Source organism: Protopterus annectens, chromosome 11.part0 (assembly GCF_019279795.1).
Source record: "Protopterus annectens isolate FY-2018-M chromosome 11.part0, PAN1.0, whole genome shotgun sequence".
Lineage (NCBI taxonomy): Eukaryota > Metazoa > Chordata > Ceratodontiformes > Protopteridae > Protopterus > Protopterus annectens.
Genome location: NC_056745.1, coordinates 1,175,372,547 through 1,175,392,171, shown reverse-complemented (window position 1 = coordinate 1,175,392,171; position 19,625 = coordinate 1,175,372,547). Strand labels below are relative to the sequence as shown.

Sequence of the window (19,625 nt, the reverse complement as noted above, 5' to 3'; positions counted from 1 at the left end):
CAGTTTTTTTTCCCCTCTTAGCTTCCAAACTTCCACCGGAGTACCATCTATTCCTGGGGACTTTACTTAGATTGGTTATACATCACCATTTTTATCAAATCCCCTCCTATCCTGTTAGAAATTGAGCTTCATCTACCTCTAACTTTGGCATATTTAATTCTTCCATAAACATTTCCATTTGCACCTTTTCTTGATATCCATATTTCTCTGCTTTGTAGAGGCTTTCATAAAATTTCCAAAATATTTCTAGTGCTACTACAGGATCTCTTGTTATCCTCTTTGTTATAAGCTTCCTAAGCTTGATGACAGCCCTTTCTACTTTCTGTTGCCTGAGTCATTGCGCTAAAAGTTTTTGTGCTCTAGAGTTATCAAAAAACAGTTGCTTGACAGCATTCTTTCGAAAGTGAAGCATATTATTGAGGTAATCCCTTAGCATTCTGCAGTTGCTCCTCTTCTTGTTCTGTGGGATTCCCCCTATTTTGGAATACTTTAACATTCTTTAGTCCCTCTAAATAATTCTTGTTACTTCTTGACCACATCTCCCTTTCATTTATTTCCCCCTAGTTTTAAAGTCCACTTTAATTTTATCCCACTTTTTAGCTATATTTTCAGAAGAAATATCTATCTTCTCTAGTAGCTCCTGAGTAATTTCCAAAACCCATTCCTTAAATTTATGTCTTTTCAACAGATAGGTGGGAAAGCACCGGTGTCTCATTTTTTATTTCATTACCTTGTGTTTTTATTTTAATTATTATTGGCACATAATCTGAAACAGTTACTGGATGCATTTCAAGACCTTTAAGTGCATGTGTTCCTGTGAGATATAAATTTTGTCTAGCCTAGCCCAGTTTTTTGTATCTTGGAGAATAATATGTAAATTCACTCCGAACTCCTAGTACTGAGTCACATCTTCTATGCCAAACATTTTCATGAATTTCTTCAAAAATTTACCCTTATTTGGTATGTTTTCCCTTCTTGGCCCCCGTGACACATCTTCACTGTTGCAAACCAAATTCCAGTCCTACCTATAACTAATATTCCTTGCTGAAAGCTGATTATTTCTCCCAGAATTTTCTTAAGCTCTATTGTAGCAGTTTTAGGTGGAATATAAATACATGCCAGTGTAATCTTCCTCCCTTGCCAGTAGCCTCTTAGTACCACAAATCGACCATTATTGTCTTTTTTCCCTTTTCCATCATTATTGGAGCTCCTGATACAATTAATATAGGTACTCCTTTTTCTTTGCCCCTGTTTTTCCGCTGAATAACCATCTTGAAAACCTTTTGTTTATCAATTTCACATGTTCAGTTCTTTCCAGGCATATCTCCTGTAGCATAGCTATTTGCACTCTACATTTTTTATATAGTTCACTACTCTCTCTTTTTTTATTTATCTTTGAGTCCAGATTGAAAGACATTACAGAAAACATTTTCTTATATAGTTAATTGTTCCCACCTTTTATCTTTAACTATTTTTTTGTTAAATGTTTAGTTCCATCTTTTATGTTATATGCATAAATTGGTTGGCAGCTTGATCTTTTATACAGTTGTTTCTTGTCATATCCATTTGAGCCTATGCCACATCTTACAAAATGTTTTTTTTTTTTATTGAAAGCCTCAAAAGATAAAAAAAAATCCCCAATACCCCCTAAAACCTATTAACTTAACACACAGAACTGTGTACATCTTCAAAATTTGAAGTTTTACCTTCCTAATAAGAACAAAAGTTCTAAACTGATAGCCACACAGACAGACTAGTATTAATTAAAAAAGAAAGGTCATTCATGCTAAGACGCATGGTACAGTGTGCACTTTTAGTAAGTGTCTGGTATTGTCTTTATCTTTATAGCTCTCCCAGTTAAGAAAACACTTGAATGCTTTCAGCAGACGCTTTCTCCAAGCCATTTCTCTTCATCAGATTGTCTTCTAGGGACATGCAAACCTGACACAGAATTGCTAAGGATACGTTGTTTAAGAAATCCAAACACAAAAAACAAACTAGAAAAAAAACTGAAACAAATGAACATGCCCTCACTGCACCACTTCTATTAAAACAATCTAAATGGTATCGATATCCACCTTCAATGGACCAAGCAAAACATCATGATCTGAAGTAGGAGATTCATTTGTCTGCAACCTGTGGGTTATGGATCCGATATCGGATCCGAACCGGCATGGTTTACCAGCTATGGATCCAAGCTCTCAGCTCCTCCCCTCACCCATAATACCCTGCTCTACCCTCATGACCTCAGATCTCGTTTGCCGCGCATGGTGATCAGATTGTTTTTCCAGCTCTCCAGCTAAGTGATAGTTTTCAGTGTTTAAATTGTAAAATTTAAATAATTTTTTGGTTGATTTGTATGAAAGTGTAGGTTTCCCTTTTTGTATTATAACTTTTTTTTAGAGTTTAATCTAAAATTTATATCCCTCCCCTCGCTGGTAGCGTAGTGTGTGTGTTGGGCCTGTGAGTGATTTTTGTTTTAGTTACTTACCTTAGTTATAGTAACTGTTATTTGTTAGCTTGGGATGTCTGAGCAGCCCAAGGCTATTTTTTCCAAATGCTCCGAGTGTGGCCATAAGCTTTCCCCAGCTGATGGCCACACTCGGTGTGTTAGATGCCTGGGGGTTGAACACCTCACATCTGGATGTTCCATTTGTGCAGGGTTCAACCCCAGGGCATTGAAGGAGCGGAGGTCCAAGCTTGTTTTGGCGGGCCTTTTACCGCCGGACTCGACTCCGACCTCCGCTCCTTCGGGGGTAACCGTCCCCACGGTTATTCCCTCTCCGGCTCCTCCTCTTCCTGGGACTCAACCTCCCGCTTCTGGTTCGGAGGAGAGGGATGCTAGAAAAAGGGACCGGAGGGAGAAGCACCATAAGCGGTGGGCCGAGACCTCTGTTTCGGCCCCGCCAGCCAAGCGGGCTTCTCCCCCGGCTCCATTGTCGGCTGGATCTCCTCCTCCTCGGCTCCGGTCTCCAGTGTGTTTTTCACCGGGACCTGAGGAGGAGGAGACCCGATCTCCTTCGAGGCTATCGAGGAGGCACTCAAGGCCTACCTCGGTAGCCTCGTCGAGATCTACATACAGCCTATCGGATGCTGATCTGGACCGGATGATGAGAAGGTTCATCCAGGCCCAGATGCAGATGGGAGTGCTCTTGCCTCCCCTGGGGAGCTCGACCCCCTTTTTCAAGCCGATTGCTCCTTCTCCGACCCGCTACCCGTTTCAGAGCAGTTGGAGCCGAGCAGCTTCAGAGCCGGGGGTGGGTCGGCGCCGATAGTACTTGGTACTTCGGATCCGACCCTGCCCTCGAGTGCATCGGATCCGACCTCTCGGAGCCTGGATCCGAGCCTCGGATCCGGGGGGATCAGTGCTCCTTCGGCGCCGTCTGTGTCGGAGCGCACTGTCCCTTCGGATCCGAGCGCTTCGGCGCCGGCTCCGATCCACTCTTCGGATCCGAGGGGGAGCCGATTGTCGGATCCTTTGGTCGAGGTCGGCTCCCCTTCGGCGTTTGATGTAGTGGAGAGGGCCCTGTTGAGGGTCTCCGGACCCCCGGCACTTGTTTCGGCTCCGTCCCGCGCTCCCTCTGCACTGGGTCAGGCTTCCACCATCCGGCCCTTGGGACAGCCCGCTTCTATGCCCCAAGCTGTTCCCCTGGAACAGGTTGCTGCTTGTGAGGAGTCCTCTGACAGCACCCCAGAGGATGTTCCTCGCAAGCATACGTGCAAAAGGAGGCACATTGACTCCCCTGAGTCTCTCACGGAAGACACGGATTTGGAGGAAGGGGAAGGCTCCCCACGGTCACCCCCCGAGGATGTCTCATTTGGAGACATCATGGAAATGCTCCGTATAAGGGGGGGGTGGTCTGCCCCCAAGTCTTCCTCGGACGAGTCTGTGTTCTTGGAGGCATTTGAAGCGGGCCCGTCTACCTCTTGGGTGTCCCCTCCTGCCGACCCCCTGGTGGACCTCATTACCACCAGGGCGTGGAAGGAACCGGACACCGTGGAGCCAATCCCTAAGAGGCCCGACAGGATCCTCAGCCCACCATCTGACCATGCCCATTGGAGTAAGGGGCCTCCGGTAGATGCCATGTTGACGGCGGCGGCCACCAAGAGGGAACTTGCTCAGGAGAGTCCCTCGGTCCATCCCCCGAGCAAGGAGTCTCGGATGATGGACCGCTTGGGGAAGCGGATGTTTAGTTCAGCGACCTTCTCTGTAAGGGCGCTGAACTACCTGGCACACGTTATTAGGATGCAGCGAGATCTCATTAAAGAATACGCTGCATCTCCCCTAGAGTCCATGTCGGAGGAGGACAAAGTGCTGCACTCCACCCGCATGGCCACTCTTAGATCAGTTACCAATACCTCTATGCGGCTACTCTCCCATGCTACGGAAGGCGCCGCTAGAGCCGCAGGGGCAGGTCTAGTCACTAGACGTCAGGCCTGGCTCCGTCATTGCGATTTCTCTGAGCCCTTCAAAGCGTCATTTGCGAACGCCCCCTTTGATGGTTCTGCCCTCTTTGGCAAAACCGTTCGCGACACTTTGACCCAGAGCGAGAAGGACGGGAAGACGCTGTTTGCCGTCTGAATCCGCTTCTCTGCACCCCAGAGGCCCTATTCTAGGAACCAAAAGGGTCAGAAGAAGATGTGGTTCCGGAAGTCGCAGCAATCCCAGCCTGCTCCGGACAACCAGTCCTTCCGTGGCAGAGGAGGACAGGGAGGACGCCGCCCTAGAGGCAGAGGGGCTCCCAGGAACTTCGGGTCTAGAGAACCCTTCTCTGAACGGCCCGCGCAGCAACCCTGAGGGGTTGCCCGGCTGCTCCACTCTGGAGGCAGTCGGGGGACGTTTTTCGGGGCACCTAGCGGCATGGGAGTCCATAACATCAGACCGCTGGGTTCTCCAGATCATATCCAGAGGATACCGCATCCCTTTTCGTTACTTACCAAAGTTGAAGTCCCTCCCAGACGTTCCACCCGGTCAACGGGAGGCCGCTTTGGCAGAAATTGGCCATCTGCTAAAGAAAAGAGCCATCCAGCCCGTCCCCCAGACCAGATCGGATCAGGGTTCTACTCCAGGTTCTTTTAGTGCCAAAAAGACGGGGATCTAAGACCAATTTTAGACCTTTCTCTCTTGAACCTGGCAGTCCCCAAGGAAAAATTCGAATGGTCACTCTGCAATCTATTCTCCCCCTTCTGGGAGAAAATCACTGGATGTGTTCTATAGACCTCAAAGATGCGTACTACCACATCCTGATCGACAGGCGCTCCAGGAGGTTCCTCCGCTTCCGGCTGGGAGCCAGTCACTACCAGTTCCGGGTCCTTCCCTTTGGTCTCACCACAGCCCCCAGGGTGTTCACCAAAGTATTAGCAGTGGTAGCAGCCCACCTGAGGCTTCAGGGGGTGCAGGTCTTCCCCTACCTGGACGACTGGCTCCTTACCTCCCCAACAAGGCATCTACTACTATTGGCGCGAGACTCCTTTCTCTATCTTGCTCCCATTCTGGGCATTACAATAAATACAAAGAAATCCAACCTGGCGCCCACACAGCTCTTAGATTTTATAGGGGCCAGGTTAGACACAAGGAGTTTAAAAGCCTTCCTCACTGCGGACAGAGTTCAAAATCTGCAACTCCAGGTGCGGGCCATTCTCCACTCAAGTTCTGTTCCGGCGGAGTTGGTTCTGAGGGCTCTAGGGTCCATGGCATCTGCTATAGCACTTCTTCCTCTTGCCAGGCTCAATATGCGCATCCTCCAGTGGACTCTCTTAGTACAATGGTCTTACCTTGCTCTCCCTATGCATCATCCCATTGCGATCAGCAAGGCTTGCAAGCGGTCCCTCCTGTGGTGGCTTCACTCCCCAGATCTCCACGGAGGCCGCCCATTTTGTGCTTCTCCCCCTCTCGCCACTGTGACCACGGACGCCTCCCGCCTTGGGTGGGGGCATTTTATGGCGGACCGTCCAAGGCACGTGGAACGATTCAGAGACCTTACTGCATATCAACGTTCTAGAGATGAGAGCAGTGCTCTTAGCGTTGCTAGCACTTCAGGACTTTCTTCCCTTGGGAACAATTGCGATTCAATCGGACAACATGTCAGTTGTCTGGTACATCAACAAGCAAGGGGGAACGAGGTCTTACCCTCTTTGTCGAGAAGCCATGAGAGTTTGGGAATGGGCAATCTCCACCAACCGCTTTCTAATAGCAACGCACATTCCGGGTCGGTCCAACATCCTGGCGGACAAGCTCAGTCGCACCATTCTGACTCCTTACGAGTGGTCTCTCAATTTTCAAGTAGCGGAACGCATATTCGCATGGTGGGGAACTCCTTCATGCGATCTTTTTGCCTCTCCCTCAAACACCAAGTGCGACAGATTTTCGCTCTGATACCTCCTCCAGGAGGTTCTCCAAGAGACGCTCTGGTGCATGCTTGGCCACCCGGTCTTCTGTATGCTTATCCACCCTTGCCTCTGATGCTCCAAGTTCTTCAGAAAGCCTCTCGGGTGGGTTGCAGAATGATTCTCATTGCTCCGTTTTGGCCTCGACAGATCTGGTTCCCCTTCCTAAGGTCTCACTCGGTGAATCCTCCTTGGATTCTAGATCCCATTCCGGATCTGATATCTCATCCATCCTGCATATCTCCTCCGAACCTGGACAACCTGAAGCTGACCGCTTGGCTGCTCCAGTTCCACTCTTGATCAGGACTCCCAGTGTTTCGTCCCCTGTTAAGGCGATCCTGGTGGCAGCTCATAAACCATCCACTAGGAAAGTCTACAGCAGCAAGTGGAAATGGTTTTCTTTGTGGGCGGAGCGGCAAGGCCTGAATCCCTTCACGGTTCCTCTCCCTTTAGTGCTTGATTTCTTAACCACTCTTTTTAACGATGGTGCCAGCAGTTCCACAGTCAAAGTACAACTGGCGGCAATTTCACATTATCACATTGGTCATGACTCTAGTCCACTCATGTCAGCCAAGTTGTGTAAAATTTTCCTTAAAGGTACTTTCCTTCTCAGGCCCCCTGTAAAACAAGCGGTTCCTCCCTGGGACCTTTCCTTAGTTCTCCAGGCCTTGACCGCCCCCCCCCCTTTGAACCAGCGGCTACGGTGGATCTCAAATTCTTGTCTTTCAAGACGGCTTTTTTAGTAGCCATTACATCGGCCAAGAGAGTTTCAGAGCTCCAAGCATTATCAGCTAAACCTCCTTACTTGGTCTTTCATCCGGACCGTGTTTACCTCAGGACCAACCCGTCCTTTCTTCCTAAAGTAGCTTCTGAAGCAAACAATCAATCCATTAACCTCCCTGTTTTCTTTCCTAAATATGAAAACAAAGGTGAATACAAGCTTCACTCCTTAGATGTTCACAGGCAACTTAGATTTTATCTAAACAGAACGGCTGGTCATAGGCAATCCGACCAGCTGTTCATTTCCTTTGCTAAATTTAATTTGGGCAAGCCAATTTCTAAAGTATCTCTGTCTGGCTGGATTTCACAGTGTATCTTATTGGCTTATCAAGCTTCAGGAAGGCCCGCACCGGAGGGTGTACACGCCCATTCAACCCGGTCAGTATCTACCTCGGCAGCCTTTAAGGCTAGGATTCCTCTAGATGATATTTGTGCAGCAGCCACGTGGGCTTCATCTCATACTTTTATTTCCCACTACAAGTTGGATCTTGCATCTAGGGGTAGAGCATCCTTTGGCTCCTTGGTGCTCGGAATATCCTTCCATGATGGCCGCCCAAGATTCAGGTAGCTGGGGACTCTGTCCCACAGGTTGCAGACAAATGAATCTCCTACTTCAGATTTAGAAGTTATGTACTCACCATAACGTTCCATCTGAGTAGGTGTATTCATTTGTCTGCAACCATCCCGCCCTCCTATCCCCCTGGCCTTTCAGTTTCCTGCATATTATGTGTTACCCTTTTCAGGGTTTTCTTGCTGTTGGCAAACTCGATCTGAGGTCATGAGGGTAGAGCAGGGTATTATGGGTGAGGGGAGGAGCTGAGAGCTTGGATCCATAGCTGGTAAACCATGCCGGTTCAGATCCGATATCGGATCCATAACCCACAGGTTGCAGACAAATGAATACACCTACTCAGATGGAACGTTATGGTGAGTACATAACTTCTAATTTTGCTTGGTCCATTGAAGGTGGATATCGATACCATTTGGATTGTTTTAATAGAAGTGGTGCAGTGAAGGCGTGTTCATTTGTTTCAGTTTTTTTTCTAGAAGGATACGTTGTTTACCAGAAAAAAGCTGATAATATTCAAAATTCTTTTCCATTTACTTGCATTCTGTTAAAGCTTGTTACTGGGTAAAGCCAAAGGCCTTTACCCAGTCATTCCACTATACAAGCATGAAAAAAAGTGTACTGTTTTTTTCTTTTATTGTGCTGTCTTAAGCAGTCTCTCCCCTTTTTGTTATTCATGTTACAGTGCCTTCATTTCTTAAAACCGAACAAAGAAAACCGACAGAAGAAGAGAGAAAAAAAAAAAACAAAAAACAAAAGCACCTGTTTATATTAGTATCCCCATTACCTTTAAAAATAATTGAAAAAAACTTCACTTCATAGCTTGCAAAGAAAGTCATGCACCATTAAAGTAGTATCATTAAGAATTTTTTTTTTTTGCTTACAGTTAACTTTCTCCCTCCTCTTCCCGTCTTCCAAGTATTTTTCCAAAGATTAATGACATGAAGTAGGGCATATGCTTTAGAGTCAAGTCCATGAAAATGAAAATCAAATAATCCTCTTGTTATGCCATGTTTCACAAATATAATTATTGGTTTGTAATCCCAGATTTATCAATTTTTAACTTACTGATTTTATTCTCCGAACATTAATAACATGAAGTGGGGCATATGCTTTAAAGTGTCCCACAAGTCCAAGAAAGTCCAATATTTTCAAATATTCTTGTTCTGTCATATTTCACAAATATAATTATTGTTTTATCACCCCCACATTTGTCAGTTTCCAAGTTACTAGCTTTATTCCTGTCCATCACCATCTCCCAAATCCTGTCTCTGTTTCATTTCCAGTGTGTTCTCAGTTCTTCTAATAGACTTGTGTATGTTTTCTTCTTTTCTCAGGTATTTTCCATTGAAACAGTGGAAAAGATTTAACAGGCTCAGTCTCTCTAGTCCTCATCACCAAAAGGATATGAAGCAGAACCTCCTTCTGTTTCACAGCTCACACTTTGATGGACAAACTTTTGTATTTTCTCCTTGGCATCAAAAAATGATTTTGTCCCTCCAAGGAAAAATATTTTGAAGATGGCTGGGTACACCAGTTTGAATCTCACGCCTGCTTCTCAGCATTCCCTATATAATGGAATATATATCTGATGCTATCCGTGTCATGGGTCATCAAAGATGGGTCTTGGATCCAACCTCAGATCAGAGCCTGCAACTGATGGGACAGATCCTCCCCTTCACATAATCTCCTGCTGATGTGTGACCCTCCGATCCCATTTGCCATGGAAACACTGAGGACGTGATTCTAGGTGCTCAAGCTCACCTCTAATAGATAAGTATTCTTTTTGTGCTTGTTCTTTCTTTTTTGGCTTCTATAGGCTTTTTTAAAGAGCTAGACCTTTATATGTTAGTTTATTTCTGTTTTCTCCCCTCCCAATACTTAGCTCATTTTGTTCTTTGGGTTCCCGCCCTTTTTTCCCCCTTATCTGGTTGTTTAATTTAATTCAATCTAATTTAATTAAAAAAAAAAGGGGGGGAGACCTCAGTGGAGAGGTGTGTGTGTGTGTGTGTGTGTGTGTGTGTGTGTGTGTGTGTGTGTGTGTGTGTGTGTGTAGTACCATCTCTGTGTGTTTGCGTGTATGTGTGTGAGTGGTTCTAAAGCATGTCGGACAAGTCTTCCAGCTTTAAGTGATGCTCCTCATTTGGTCGGAAGTTGCCTCATTCTGACTCACATGAGTGTGTTCAATGTTTAGGAGAGCCTCACCTGGAGATTGAATATGACATTTGTGCCAGGTTCAATCCCAGGGCCCTCATGGAGTGCAGGAACAAATTGCTATTAAAGGGGTTAGCTAAGGGTGGCCCTCTGACCTTGGGCTGTCCCTACACAGCTGCTCAGCACCCTAAGAAGAGGCCTCTAACTCCTCCCAAGGGGTCTCCTTCAAAGAAGCCGAGGCTCTTGGATCGCAGATCCCCGGATCTGACTCTAGCCTCTCTAGCTTTGGATCTGGGCTCTTCTGCTTTGAAAGCCTCAGCTCCATCTCTTGTTTCCGAGGCCTCTGTGCCTAGGGGGCTGTCTGACCCGACTCAGTGCAAGCCTTCCCCAGGTCTGACCCATTTGTCGGATCCGTCTGGGATGCCTGCTAAAGAGTTGGATCCACCCAGGTCTTTGGATTATGCTAGTCTCTCGGATCCAATAGTCCTTGATAGTCCCCCCCCTCCCCCCCTGGTCTAGCTCATCGGATCCAGTGCATCAGAGCAGGTCCCCTTCCCGGGATTGCAGGGCACTATCTACATCTCCAGCTAAATTGGGGCATTCCTCTCTATCTTCCAGAAGTCTGCCACCCTCATATATGGATAGGATGATGAGGAATTTTTTCAAGGCCCAAATTGAGTTGGGCTTATTGCCATCCCCAGCTCACTTGTGTAAGGGGCCTTCTCCATCCACAGGGCTTCATTGTCCTCTTCTGACCCAATTGGGTTTGGAATGCCAGGACCAGAGTATTCCTTGTGAGAGGCCAACTGTGTCCGGTATCCCTCTCTTCCCAACACAACCAGGGTCCCTGGTGGGCACTCTTCCATTGACCTCGGAATATGCTGCACCTCAGCCCCATGAGGTCAGTGCTGGTTCCTTGGGGTTGGGTCCACAATTTTCAGACCATTCCCTTCCCTTGGGGGTTCAACATTGGACAGCTGGGGGCCAAAATGATCTGGGGGCCTTGGCGTTGCTTCAGGGTCCCTCCTCCCTTTCTTGGGGGGCTGAAGGAGAGGGGGGGCTCATTCAGTCTGTCGGCCTTCCGTGTGGTACAGAGGACCTTCTCCAGTTAGGCAATCACCTCTCCTTTTGCCTGTAGGTCCACCCAGCCCCTCTTGGCTTTGGGTGGTGAGGCCTTGTCATCCTTCCACGGTCAGCCCTCCCGTGAGGGCATTCAGATGGGAACCACTCCCAGACTCTTCCCAGTCCTCCCCAGATACCACCATGGAAGAACCCCCTCGAAAGAGAATGTGCAAGAGGAGGCACCTGGACACCCCTAGAGGGTCCCTTACAGAGGATATGGATTTCAAGGAGGGAGATGCGTCTCCCAGACTTCCTCCTAAGGAAGTGTCCTTTGGAGACTTTCTTGAAATTCTCAAGCAAAGAGGTGGTTGGTCTTCCCTAACCCCATTGTTGGAGGAATCTGTGTTCCTGAAGGCCTCCAGGACAGCCCTATCTTCTACCTGTGTGTCCCCACCTGCAGACAAATATGTGGAACTCATCACCGGCAGGGTGTGGAAGGAGCTGGACACAGTGGAACCAGTAGCCAGAAAGGAGGACAAGTTCCCAGTCCCCCCAAAAATAAGGCATTTTGGAGTAAGGGCATCCCTGTTGATGCCATCATGTTGGCTGCTGTTACTAAGAAGGAGATGAGGTCTTCGGTCTATCCCCTGAATAAAGAGTCTCAGGTGTTTCCATTTTTGGAAGTGTGTCTTTGCCTCTGCTACATTTGGACTGAGGGCAACCAACTGCATGGCACATTTTACCCGGCTTCGGAGGAATTTGGTATTGGAGCTCACCACTTCTCTTACAGAGTTACTGCATCCAGAGAGCCTTACGTTGGTCTCTTCTAAGCTATCCACTCTGACTTCCCTGGCTAATGCTTTGATGAGGTTGATTTCCAACTCGGCGATGGCCACCTCTCGAGTAGCTGGCACAGGAGTTGCCATTACATGTTTGCTGAACCCTTCCAAGGTGTCTTTTACCAACATTGCCTTTGATGGTTCAACCCTGTTTGGACCTTTCATCAAGGAAACATTGATCCGCAGCGAGCAGGATGCTAAGACTCTGTCCCGCAGTGGGATTCAAGTTCTCTACTCCCCAACAATCTTTTTCTAAGACTCAGAGAGGTAGTAAGAAACTTTGGTTCTGTAGGACACAGTTCTCCTTCCAGGATGCTCCACAGGAATCCTCCTCCACTGCCCGGGGCAGGGGATTCAATGGTAGATGCCTCCCTAGAGGCAGAGGGGTCCACAGAATCAGGGCTCCCAGAACCCTTCTTGGAGAAGCCTTCTCCTCGCTCCTGTGCCGCTGTCCAACTGTCCTGCCCTTTAGGCAGTCGGGGGATGATTCTCTCTTCACCTACTAGCCTGGACAAACATCTCCGGAGATCATTGGGTATTAAAGATTATTTCCAGGGATTACTTCATTCCCTTTTTTCAGCCCCCCCCCCCCCCCACACACACACACACAGTTTCAGAATCTGTCCTGGGTGTTCCACCCCATCAAAGGGAGTTGGCCCATTTTGAAGTTCAATGCCTTCTTCAAAAAGAGCCATCCAAGAGGTCCCAACAGGACAAGATGGTCTGGAACTTATTCCCGCTTCTTTTTGTGCCAAAAAAGACCAGGGACCTGCATCCAATTTTGGACCTCAGCGAACTAAATCTGTCAGTTCAGAAGTCCAAGTTCCAGATGGTCACTGTTCAGTGGATCTCAAGGATGCATACTGTCATATCACGATCACAGATGCTCCAGGAGACACCTGCGCTTTTGGTTAGGGGCCAATCACTACCAGGTCAGAGCCCTGCCCTGTGGACACACCACAGCCCCCTTGGTGTTTACAAAATGCATGGCAGTGGTGGCAGCTCATCTGAGGATGCAAGGCTTCCAGGTCTTTCTGTACCTGGGCGATTGCCTCTTCACGGCCCCCACAAGGCAACAACTGTCAATGGCCACCAGTTATACCCTCAACCTCTTTCAGGATCTGGGCATCACGGTCAGTCGGCCCAAATCCAATCTTTCTCCATGCCAGAACCTATAGTTTATCGGGGTTCAACTGGACACTGTGTTGGACACTGCAGCACTACCCCTATGCAGAGCTCGGCTTATTTGGAATCAGGTCTCTCGCTTGTTGAGTCTAGAGCATCCAGCAGCCCACCTGATTCTACAAGCGTTAGGCTCGATGGCAGCCGCAATCCAGTTCGTACCACTTGCCAGGTATCACATGCAGGTCCTGCAGTAGAAGCTAGCTATTCAGTGGTCCGCTCAGGTTTATCCCATTTCCATGCCTGTGAAGAAGACTTGTGTGCAGAAACCACCTTGCTTGGTATCTTCAGTCTCAGGATCTAACTCTTGGCAGACCCTTTTGTCTTCCGCCACCCAAGGCCACAGTGCCCACGGACGCCTCCCTGTTGGGGTGGGGGGGCATTTTCAGGGAAGGACAGTTCAAGGCACGTTGTCCCCCACAGAGACCAAATTGCACATAAATGTCCTGGAGATGAGAGCAGTCCTTCTGACGTTGCAAGCCTTTTAGGAGTGTCTCCCTCCCGGGACTATAGCAATTCAGTTGGGCAACATGGCAATTGTCTGGTACATCAGCAAGCAAGGAGGAACATGGTCTTACCCCCCCCCACCCCCATGCAGAGAGACCATGAGACTGTAGGAATGGGCGATGCCTGCCAGGCACTTTCTTCTTGCAACTCATATTCCTGGCAGTTCCATCGTGCTTGCTGACAGACTCAGCAGGTCTGTCTTGAGTCCTCATGAGTGGTCCGAGTCCATCAGTAGCACGTCAGATATTTAAACATTATTGGCAACCATGCTGTGATCTCTTTGCTTCCCCAGTCAACCACAAATGCAGCAACTACTTTCCCCTGATCCCCCTTATGGGGGAGTCACCCAGGGACTTTCTGGTTCACGATTGGCTGTAGGGACTCCTCTGTGCTTACCCTGTACCCCTCTAATTCCCAAGGTCTTGCAGAAAGCCCGTCACCTAAAGATCCTTGTCATCCTTATTGCCCTCTTTTGGCCTCGTCAGGCGTGGTTCTCCCTTCTTCAGTCTCATCTGAAATATCCTCCCTGGATATTGCATGCAGTTCCGGATCTCATTTCCCGCCCCTGGGGGCTTCCCCTTCCCAACTTCCAGATTCTTCATCTGACTACTTGGTTTCTCCAGTTCCAGTGATCCTTTCCCAGTCTGGTCTCTCATCTGTGCTGAGAAATATTATCATGGCATCTCAGAAGCCATCTACAAAAAAGGAGTATTCCAGTAAATGGAAAAGATTTTCTATTTGGGCCAGTCAACGTAATTTGGATCCCTTTTTGTTCCCGATTCTTGATATTTTGCTGTTCTTGACTTCTGTCTTTCAGAAGGGTGCTAGTTTCTCCACAATTAAACTCCAGTTGGCGGCCATCTCTAATTTTCATTTGAATATGGGTTCTACTTGTTTTTTCAAAACTATAAAAAGCCTTTCTCAAAGGGGTTTTTCTCCTTAGACCGCCTATCAAAGACCCTTCCTCTCCATGGGATTTAACTCTGGTGTTGCAGTCTTTGACACAAAAGCCCTTTGAATCAGCTGCATCTTGTGATCTTAAATTTCTGTCTTGGAAGACTGCTTTCTTGGCGGCTATTACTTTGGCCAAGAGAGTCTCCCAAGTTGCAGGCTCTCAGCATTAACCCCCTCCCCCTTTATGGTCTTCTACAAGGATAGGGTATCCCTTAGGACAAATCCTTTGTTCGTTCCAAGGATGGCTTTGGAGGCTAACCTATCAATCTCTCCAGCTACCAGTCTTCTTCCCCAATTATTCTAATAAGGGGGAATGTACTTTGCATTGCTTAGATATCTATAGGCAACTACGTAAGAGGACTGTGGAATTTCGGAAGTCTGACCAACTTTTTATGGCCTTTTCTCAGGCTAGATTAGCCTGGCAGTTTCTAAGGTAACTGTAGCCAGATGGATTGCTAGCTGTGTTTCCTACATTTATGATGGCAGGCATATGGAGCTAGCCAGGCTAGTTAAGGCCCACTCTACTAGGTCTATGGCTACGCCTTTGGCTTTCTTGGCTAAACTGTCTTTGGATGAAATTTTTGCCGCTGCTATTTGGTGTAATCCTCATACTTTTGTTTCACACTATAAGTTTGATTTGGTGTCTAGGAACAGGGCTTCCTTTGGTTCCTCTGTGCTCCAGCATATCCTTCCCTGAGGCCACCCAAGGTTCATAGTAGCTGGGGACTCTGACCCATCCGTGATGAATAATGACACGGATAGCATCAGATAAAGAGTTATGTACTTACCATAACCTGGAATCTGTGCTATCCAGTGTCATTATTTATCATATTCCTGCCCTCCTTCCCCCTTACTTCTGGAGACCTGGTAGAATTGATGGATGTCTCCTTTGGAGATAGTCTCCTGGGCAGGTGGTGCTGCCTTTTCTCTTCTAGCAAATTCGATTTGAGTGTTACAGGTCAGCAGGAGATTATGGGAAGGGGAGGAGCTTGAGCTCTGGATGTGTCCATCAGTTGCCGATTCGGATCCGAGATCAGATCCAAGACCCATCCGTGATAAATAATGACACTGGATGTCACAGATTCCAGGTTATGGTAAGTACATAACTCTTTATACTCCCCTTCTGCCTAGTATGCAATGAGTAGTCATTCTCCACAAATACTGTGCTGACTCCCAGTCTTAGTATCTTGTCCTTCTGGCATAGTTTTGTCAAAATCATCTCCTTCCACCGATAAGACTGCATCTTTGCTATTAAAGGTTTGGGTTATTTTCTATTACCAGATTTGGAACATACACATGATGTGCCCTTTCAATTAACAATTCCTGATTTGGAATACCACTCCAGTTGCTTATATGTGCTTTCATAAAATCAATATAGTATGTTCCTTCCAGCTTCTCTGGTACAGCAGAAAATCTCAGGTTTTCCCTAAGTGCTGTGTCCTCTAATTCTATTATTTATTGAAACATTTCTTGTGCAGTGTCATATTCAGCCAGCCTTTTCTTTATTTCATCCTCTGAGTTTTGCTTTTCTGTCACCTTATCTGAATATCTGTTTAAAGCTTCTTTCATTTTTCCAGCTTTTTATTGTTTGTGTTGATATACTCCATCAGTGTTTAGTTTATTTTAACAGTTCTGTGTGCAGCTTCCTTATAATTCCCTCTAGGTTACTGGAAGTCATGTATGGAACTTGCACTGCTTTTTGCTGAACAACTAGAGTACTTTTCCCAGTCTGTCTTTCTTCCTCACATTTTGTAGCTGATTTTCCTCCAGATCCTTTATATATTTTCCTGGCATCCAGGCAATGTACTTACTAGTTAAGTTACTGTAATTTACCCAGAAGTCTAGGTCCACTGGCTTTTTTCGCTAAGTTTCAGTTTTCAGACTTGGAGAGCCAGAATTAAGTTGTTGTGCAGTGTGCAGCCATCTTGAAAGTCCCTCCCAAGTTTCTTCTTGAGCTTTATTACTCTCTCTTATGCTAAGAATACTGCAGCAGTGGTATGGAAGGACATAGTACAGTTGTGTAAAACCTTAGCATAATAGTAGATGTCGTTCTCTCCACTGTTGCAGTATTCGATCCCTCCCTCCTCACCCTTCTACTTAGACCTATTTCTTTTGCCTTCCTGTCCTAGACTTCTTTTCTTTTTTCTCCTCCTGGATGCATTACCTAGTTTCTAGGGCCTTTCTTTTCTGGGATGTATACATCTATACATCACCTGTATGCCCTACCCCTTGAGCAGGGAGCATATGTGTGACAAACAAAAATGTCTATAAATTCCTGAGGCTTTGGTATACTGGCCAGACATTGGGCTACCCTTGGCAGGGAATCCCTTATGTTAAGAATGCTGCAACAATGAAGAGAAGGACATCTACTATTATGGTACGATTTTACACAACTGTACTGTCTCTGTCACCTGTTTTTTGGTTCTTATCTGAAGATAGGTTTTAAAATATCTGTTTACCAGTTTTCAGCTAAAAATAAGTGAAATAATTATTGTTCTTGTTTACTTTTTCAAGGTGGCTATCATCCTGTGAAAATTGGTGATCTTTTCAATGGTCGTTACCATGTAATACGGAAACTGGGATGGGGACACTTTTCAACAGTCTGGCTTTGTTGGGATATACAGTAAGGATTCTTTTTTCCAAAAATGACATTGAGTCCTCTGATTATGCTCATCTGTTTGCTTCCAAGCTTGGAGTTGTCATGTATCGAGAGTCAGTTGCAGTTAATAGCAGTATCTGTTATAATAGTGGTGGGTGATATCCATCGCACTAGTAATTTGGATTTGTGAAGGAGTCTCAGTTGTTTTATGCTTGACAGAATGAGGAACACCGAGTACCTCAGTTTGTGTTGGTGTGTTTGCACACTATCCTGTAGATGACCATATGTGTTAGTGGACTATCATGCTGAGTTGATATTCTGATTTTTGTCTTGAGTTATTTGTTCTCTGCTATGACAGTTGCTGTTTCATATTTGTGTGTACTAAATCTTTGTAAATTACAGAAGAAACACGAAAAATGTCTGATTTATTGGCATATCTTAATTTTAGATCCTTTGCTGCCATTTTTACCTGTACAGGATGTGTCAGATTTGTTTTATTGTTTGTGGTTATTGTTTAATCACAGTTCAAGGAGTGTCAGCATATTAAGCAAAATATATTTTTAAGTCATAAAACCTATCTGCTTAGTAAGAATTGTGGCTTGCGGCTTAGGCATAGTGATTGAAGTGTAACATGTTCAGTGTTGAGGTTGAGCACTTAACGATTACTCATTGGTACGGACATAGAGAGGGTAGTTGCCCTTTTTATCAGAAAGGTATATTCATCAAAACTTTTCAGAATTCCATTAGATTGGCAGGTTTGTTGCTGCTCAAGCTTGAGTATGATTTACTAGCAGCTGCAAAAAAGAAACGATGCTGTGGTTGCTGTAGCTTCCAGAGGACTTTAGAAATAATATGCTTTGACTGTGAGCCAACAGTAATTCTTCATTGACATCAGAAATGTCAGAGTGTAACCCTATGCATAAAAATGCTGCATTACTCTAAGTGGACTTAAAGTTCAACAGTAAATCACTGGTGCATGAAAAATATTATGTTACTCAAGATCAGCAGTTTTAAACCAGGGGAAATAGTGGTCACAGCTGTGGCACGGTTTACAGTAGTCTATAGATATGTAGGACTTCAATGAAAAGATGATATTTGCTGCCAGCCAAACTGTAATTTTTCAGTACATTAAAAATGTTAAACAATAATACTTACTTGACCAAAAGGATAACAGTATTTAATTTAACATTTGTAAAGTTCCTGTGAAATAGTAATTTTTATTCATTTAAAATGAACATGCAGAAGTAGTGTGACTATTTTTTTTAGTAATTCTTTGTATAATTAATTTAAATTTGGTGGAATATGGTACTTGATTCTCACCACAACATTTATAAAGTTTCTGTTTTACAAAATACACATAGTAAAATATAACTTGAACGTCAATCAGTGTACTTTCATATAATTTATACTAAATTGAGCCAAATCCTGATGTTAATAATTTCTTTCTGTAATTTATGATAACATATTCAAGCAGTAAGAGGTGTCCAAGTGGACAAAAGCATTTTTTTCACATTAAACCAGTATGCATCCCTGTATGTCCCAAAGTCTGTACATACATTCTGAAATCTGACAGTAAATATTAATCCTTCAGCGCATTGAAATGTTTTTAGACTTTTTGATACATTATTCAGAATGATGATACAGGCATTTTGTGTCTTGTAAATGCTGATGACATCTGCTGTATTGTCATAAGCAACGCTACTATATTTAAATGCTGATAACATCAACTATACTGCATAAGCAACGCTACTATATTTTGTACGTCTCTCAGACCTTAATGGAGACACAGATGTTAAAGTGGTATTCACCTTCTTCAGTCTACTGATGCATTTGTGTAAAAGTCAAAGCTTGCCATTTAAGTAAATATGGATTAAATTAAATGTGTTTTATAGAACTAAATGACAAGAAGCGGACATCTTCCATCAGCTGTAAGTTTAGATAACTTCTGTGCGTAACAGACTGGCACTAAAGAACTGTGACATTTACTTTTCTGTTTAACATGGTATCTGTTGTCCTTTTTCAACAACAGTGATAATGACAATTCGCTTATATACACTAGCTTGCCCTTTAGAGACTTTTTTGAATGTATGTGCCTTTTGATGTATAGCAAACAGAATAGTATACTGCAACACATACAGACATGCATACTCACTCACTCCAATCTTTCTCAAAGTTTCAAAATTGAATGGTATAGTTTTACTAGGCAATTGTCAACAGACCATTACAAGTCTAGCCAGTAAATCTTATTCAGAAATTCCCTCCATCCTTAAGAAGTCAATCAGCCCAGGATAGACTGGCAAGGATTTGAGGTTGCCCACCTAATTATTTAGGTTTATGTTGAAGGTGTCCGGGTTGCTAGTCTGCATGACATGTAGGAAAAGTTTGTTCTAGAGATTGGAGATGTGTTGGAATATGAATATGCCATGCCAACATGTTTTATTTATCTGTTGATGGTTTAGGCCTTTAACTGGATGATTGAGGAACCAGTTGTTCTGCAAAGGAAGTGGAGATCAAGGAGGGCTGGCTCATCATGGCTCAAAAGGCTAGTCACAAATCTTGAGGTAGGGATGAACAGCCAATCAAAGGGGAATAA

General features: G+C 45.3%; 1 protein-coding gene across 2 annotated transcripts in view; it reads left to right on the top strand.

The window, feature by feature from the left end:
- Positions 1-19,625, top strand: part of SRPK2 (SRSF protein kinase 2) — a 3,154,866-nt gene that overhangs the window by 1,168,466 nt on the left and 1,966,775 nt on the right. For both annotated transcript variants that reach the window (XM_044088527.1, XM_044088528.1), the window contains exon 4: positions 16,948-17,056. In XM_044088527.1, coding sequence (XP_043944462.1) covers positions 16,948-17,056 — 109 coding nt within the window. The remainder of the gene's footprint in view (positions 1-16,947; positions 17,057-19,625) is intronic.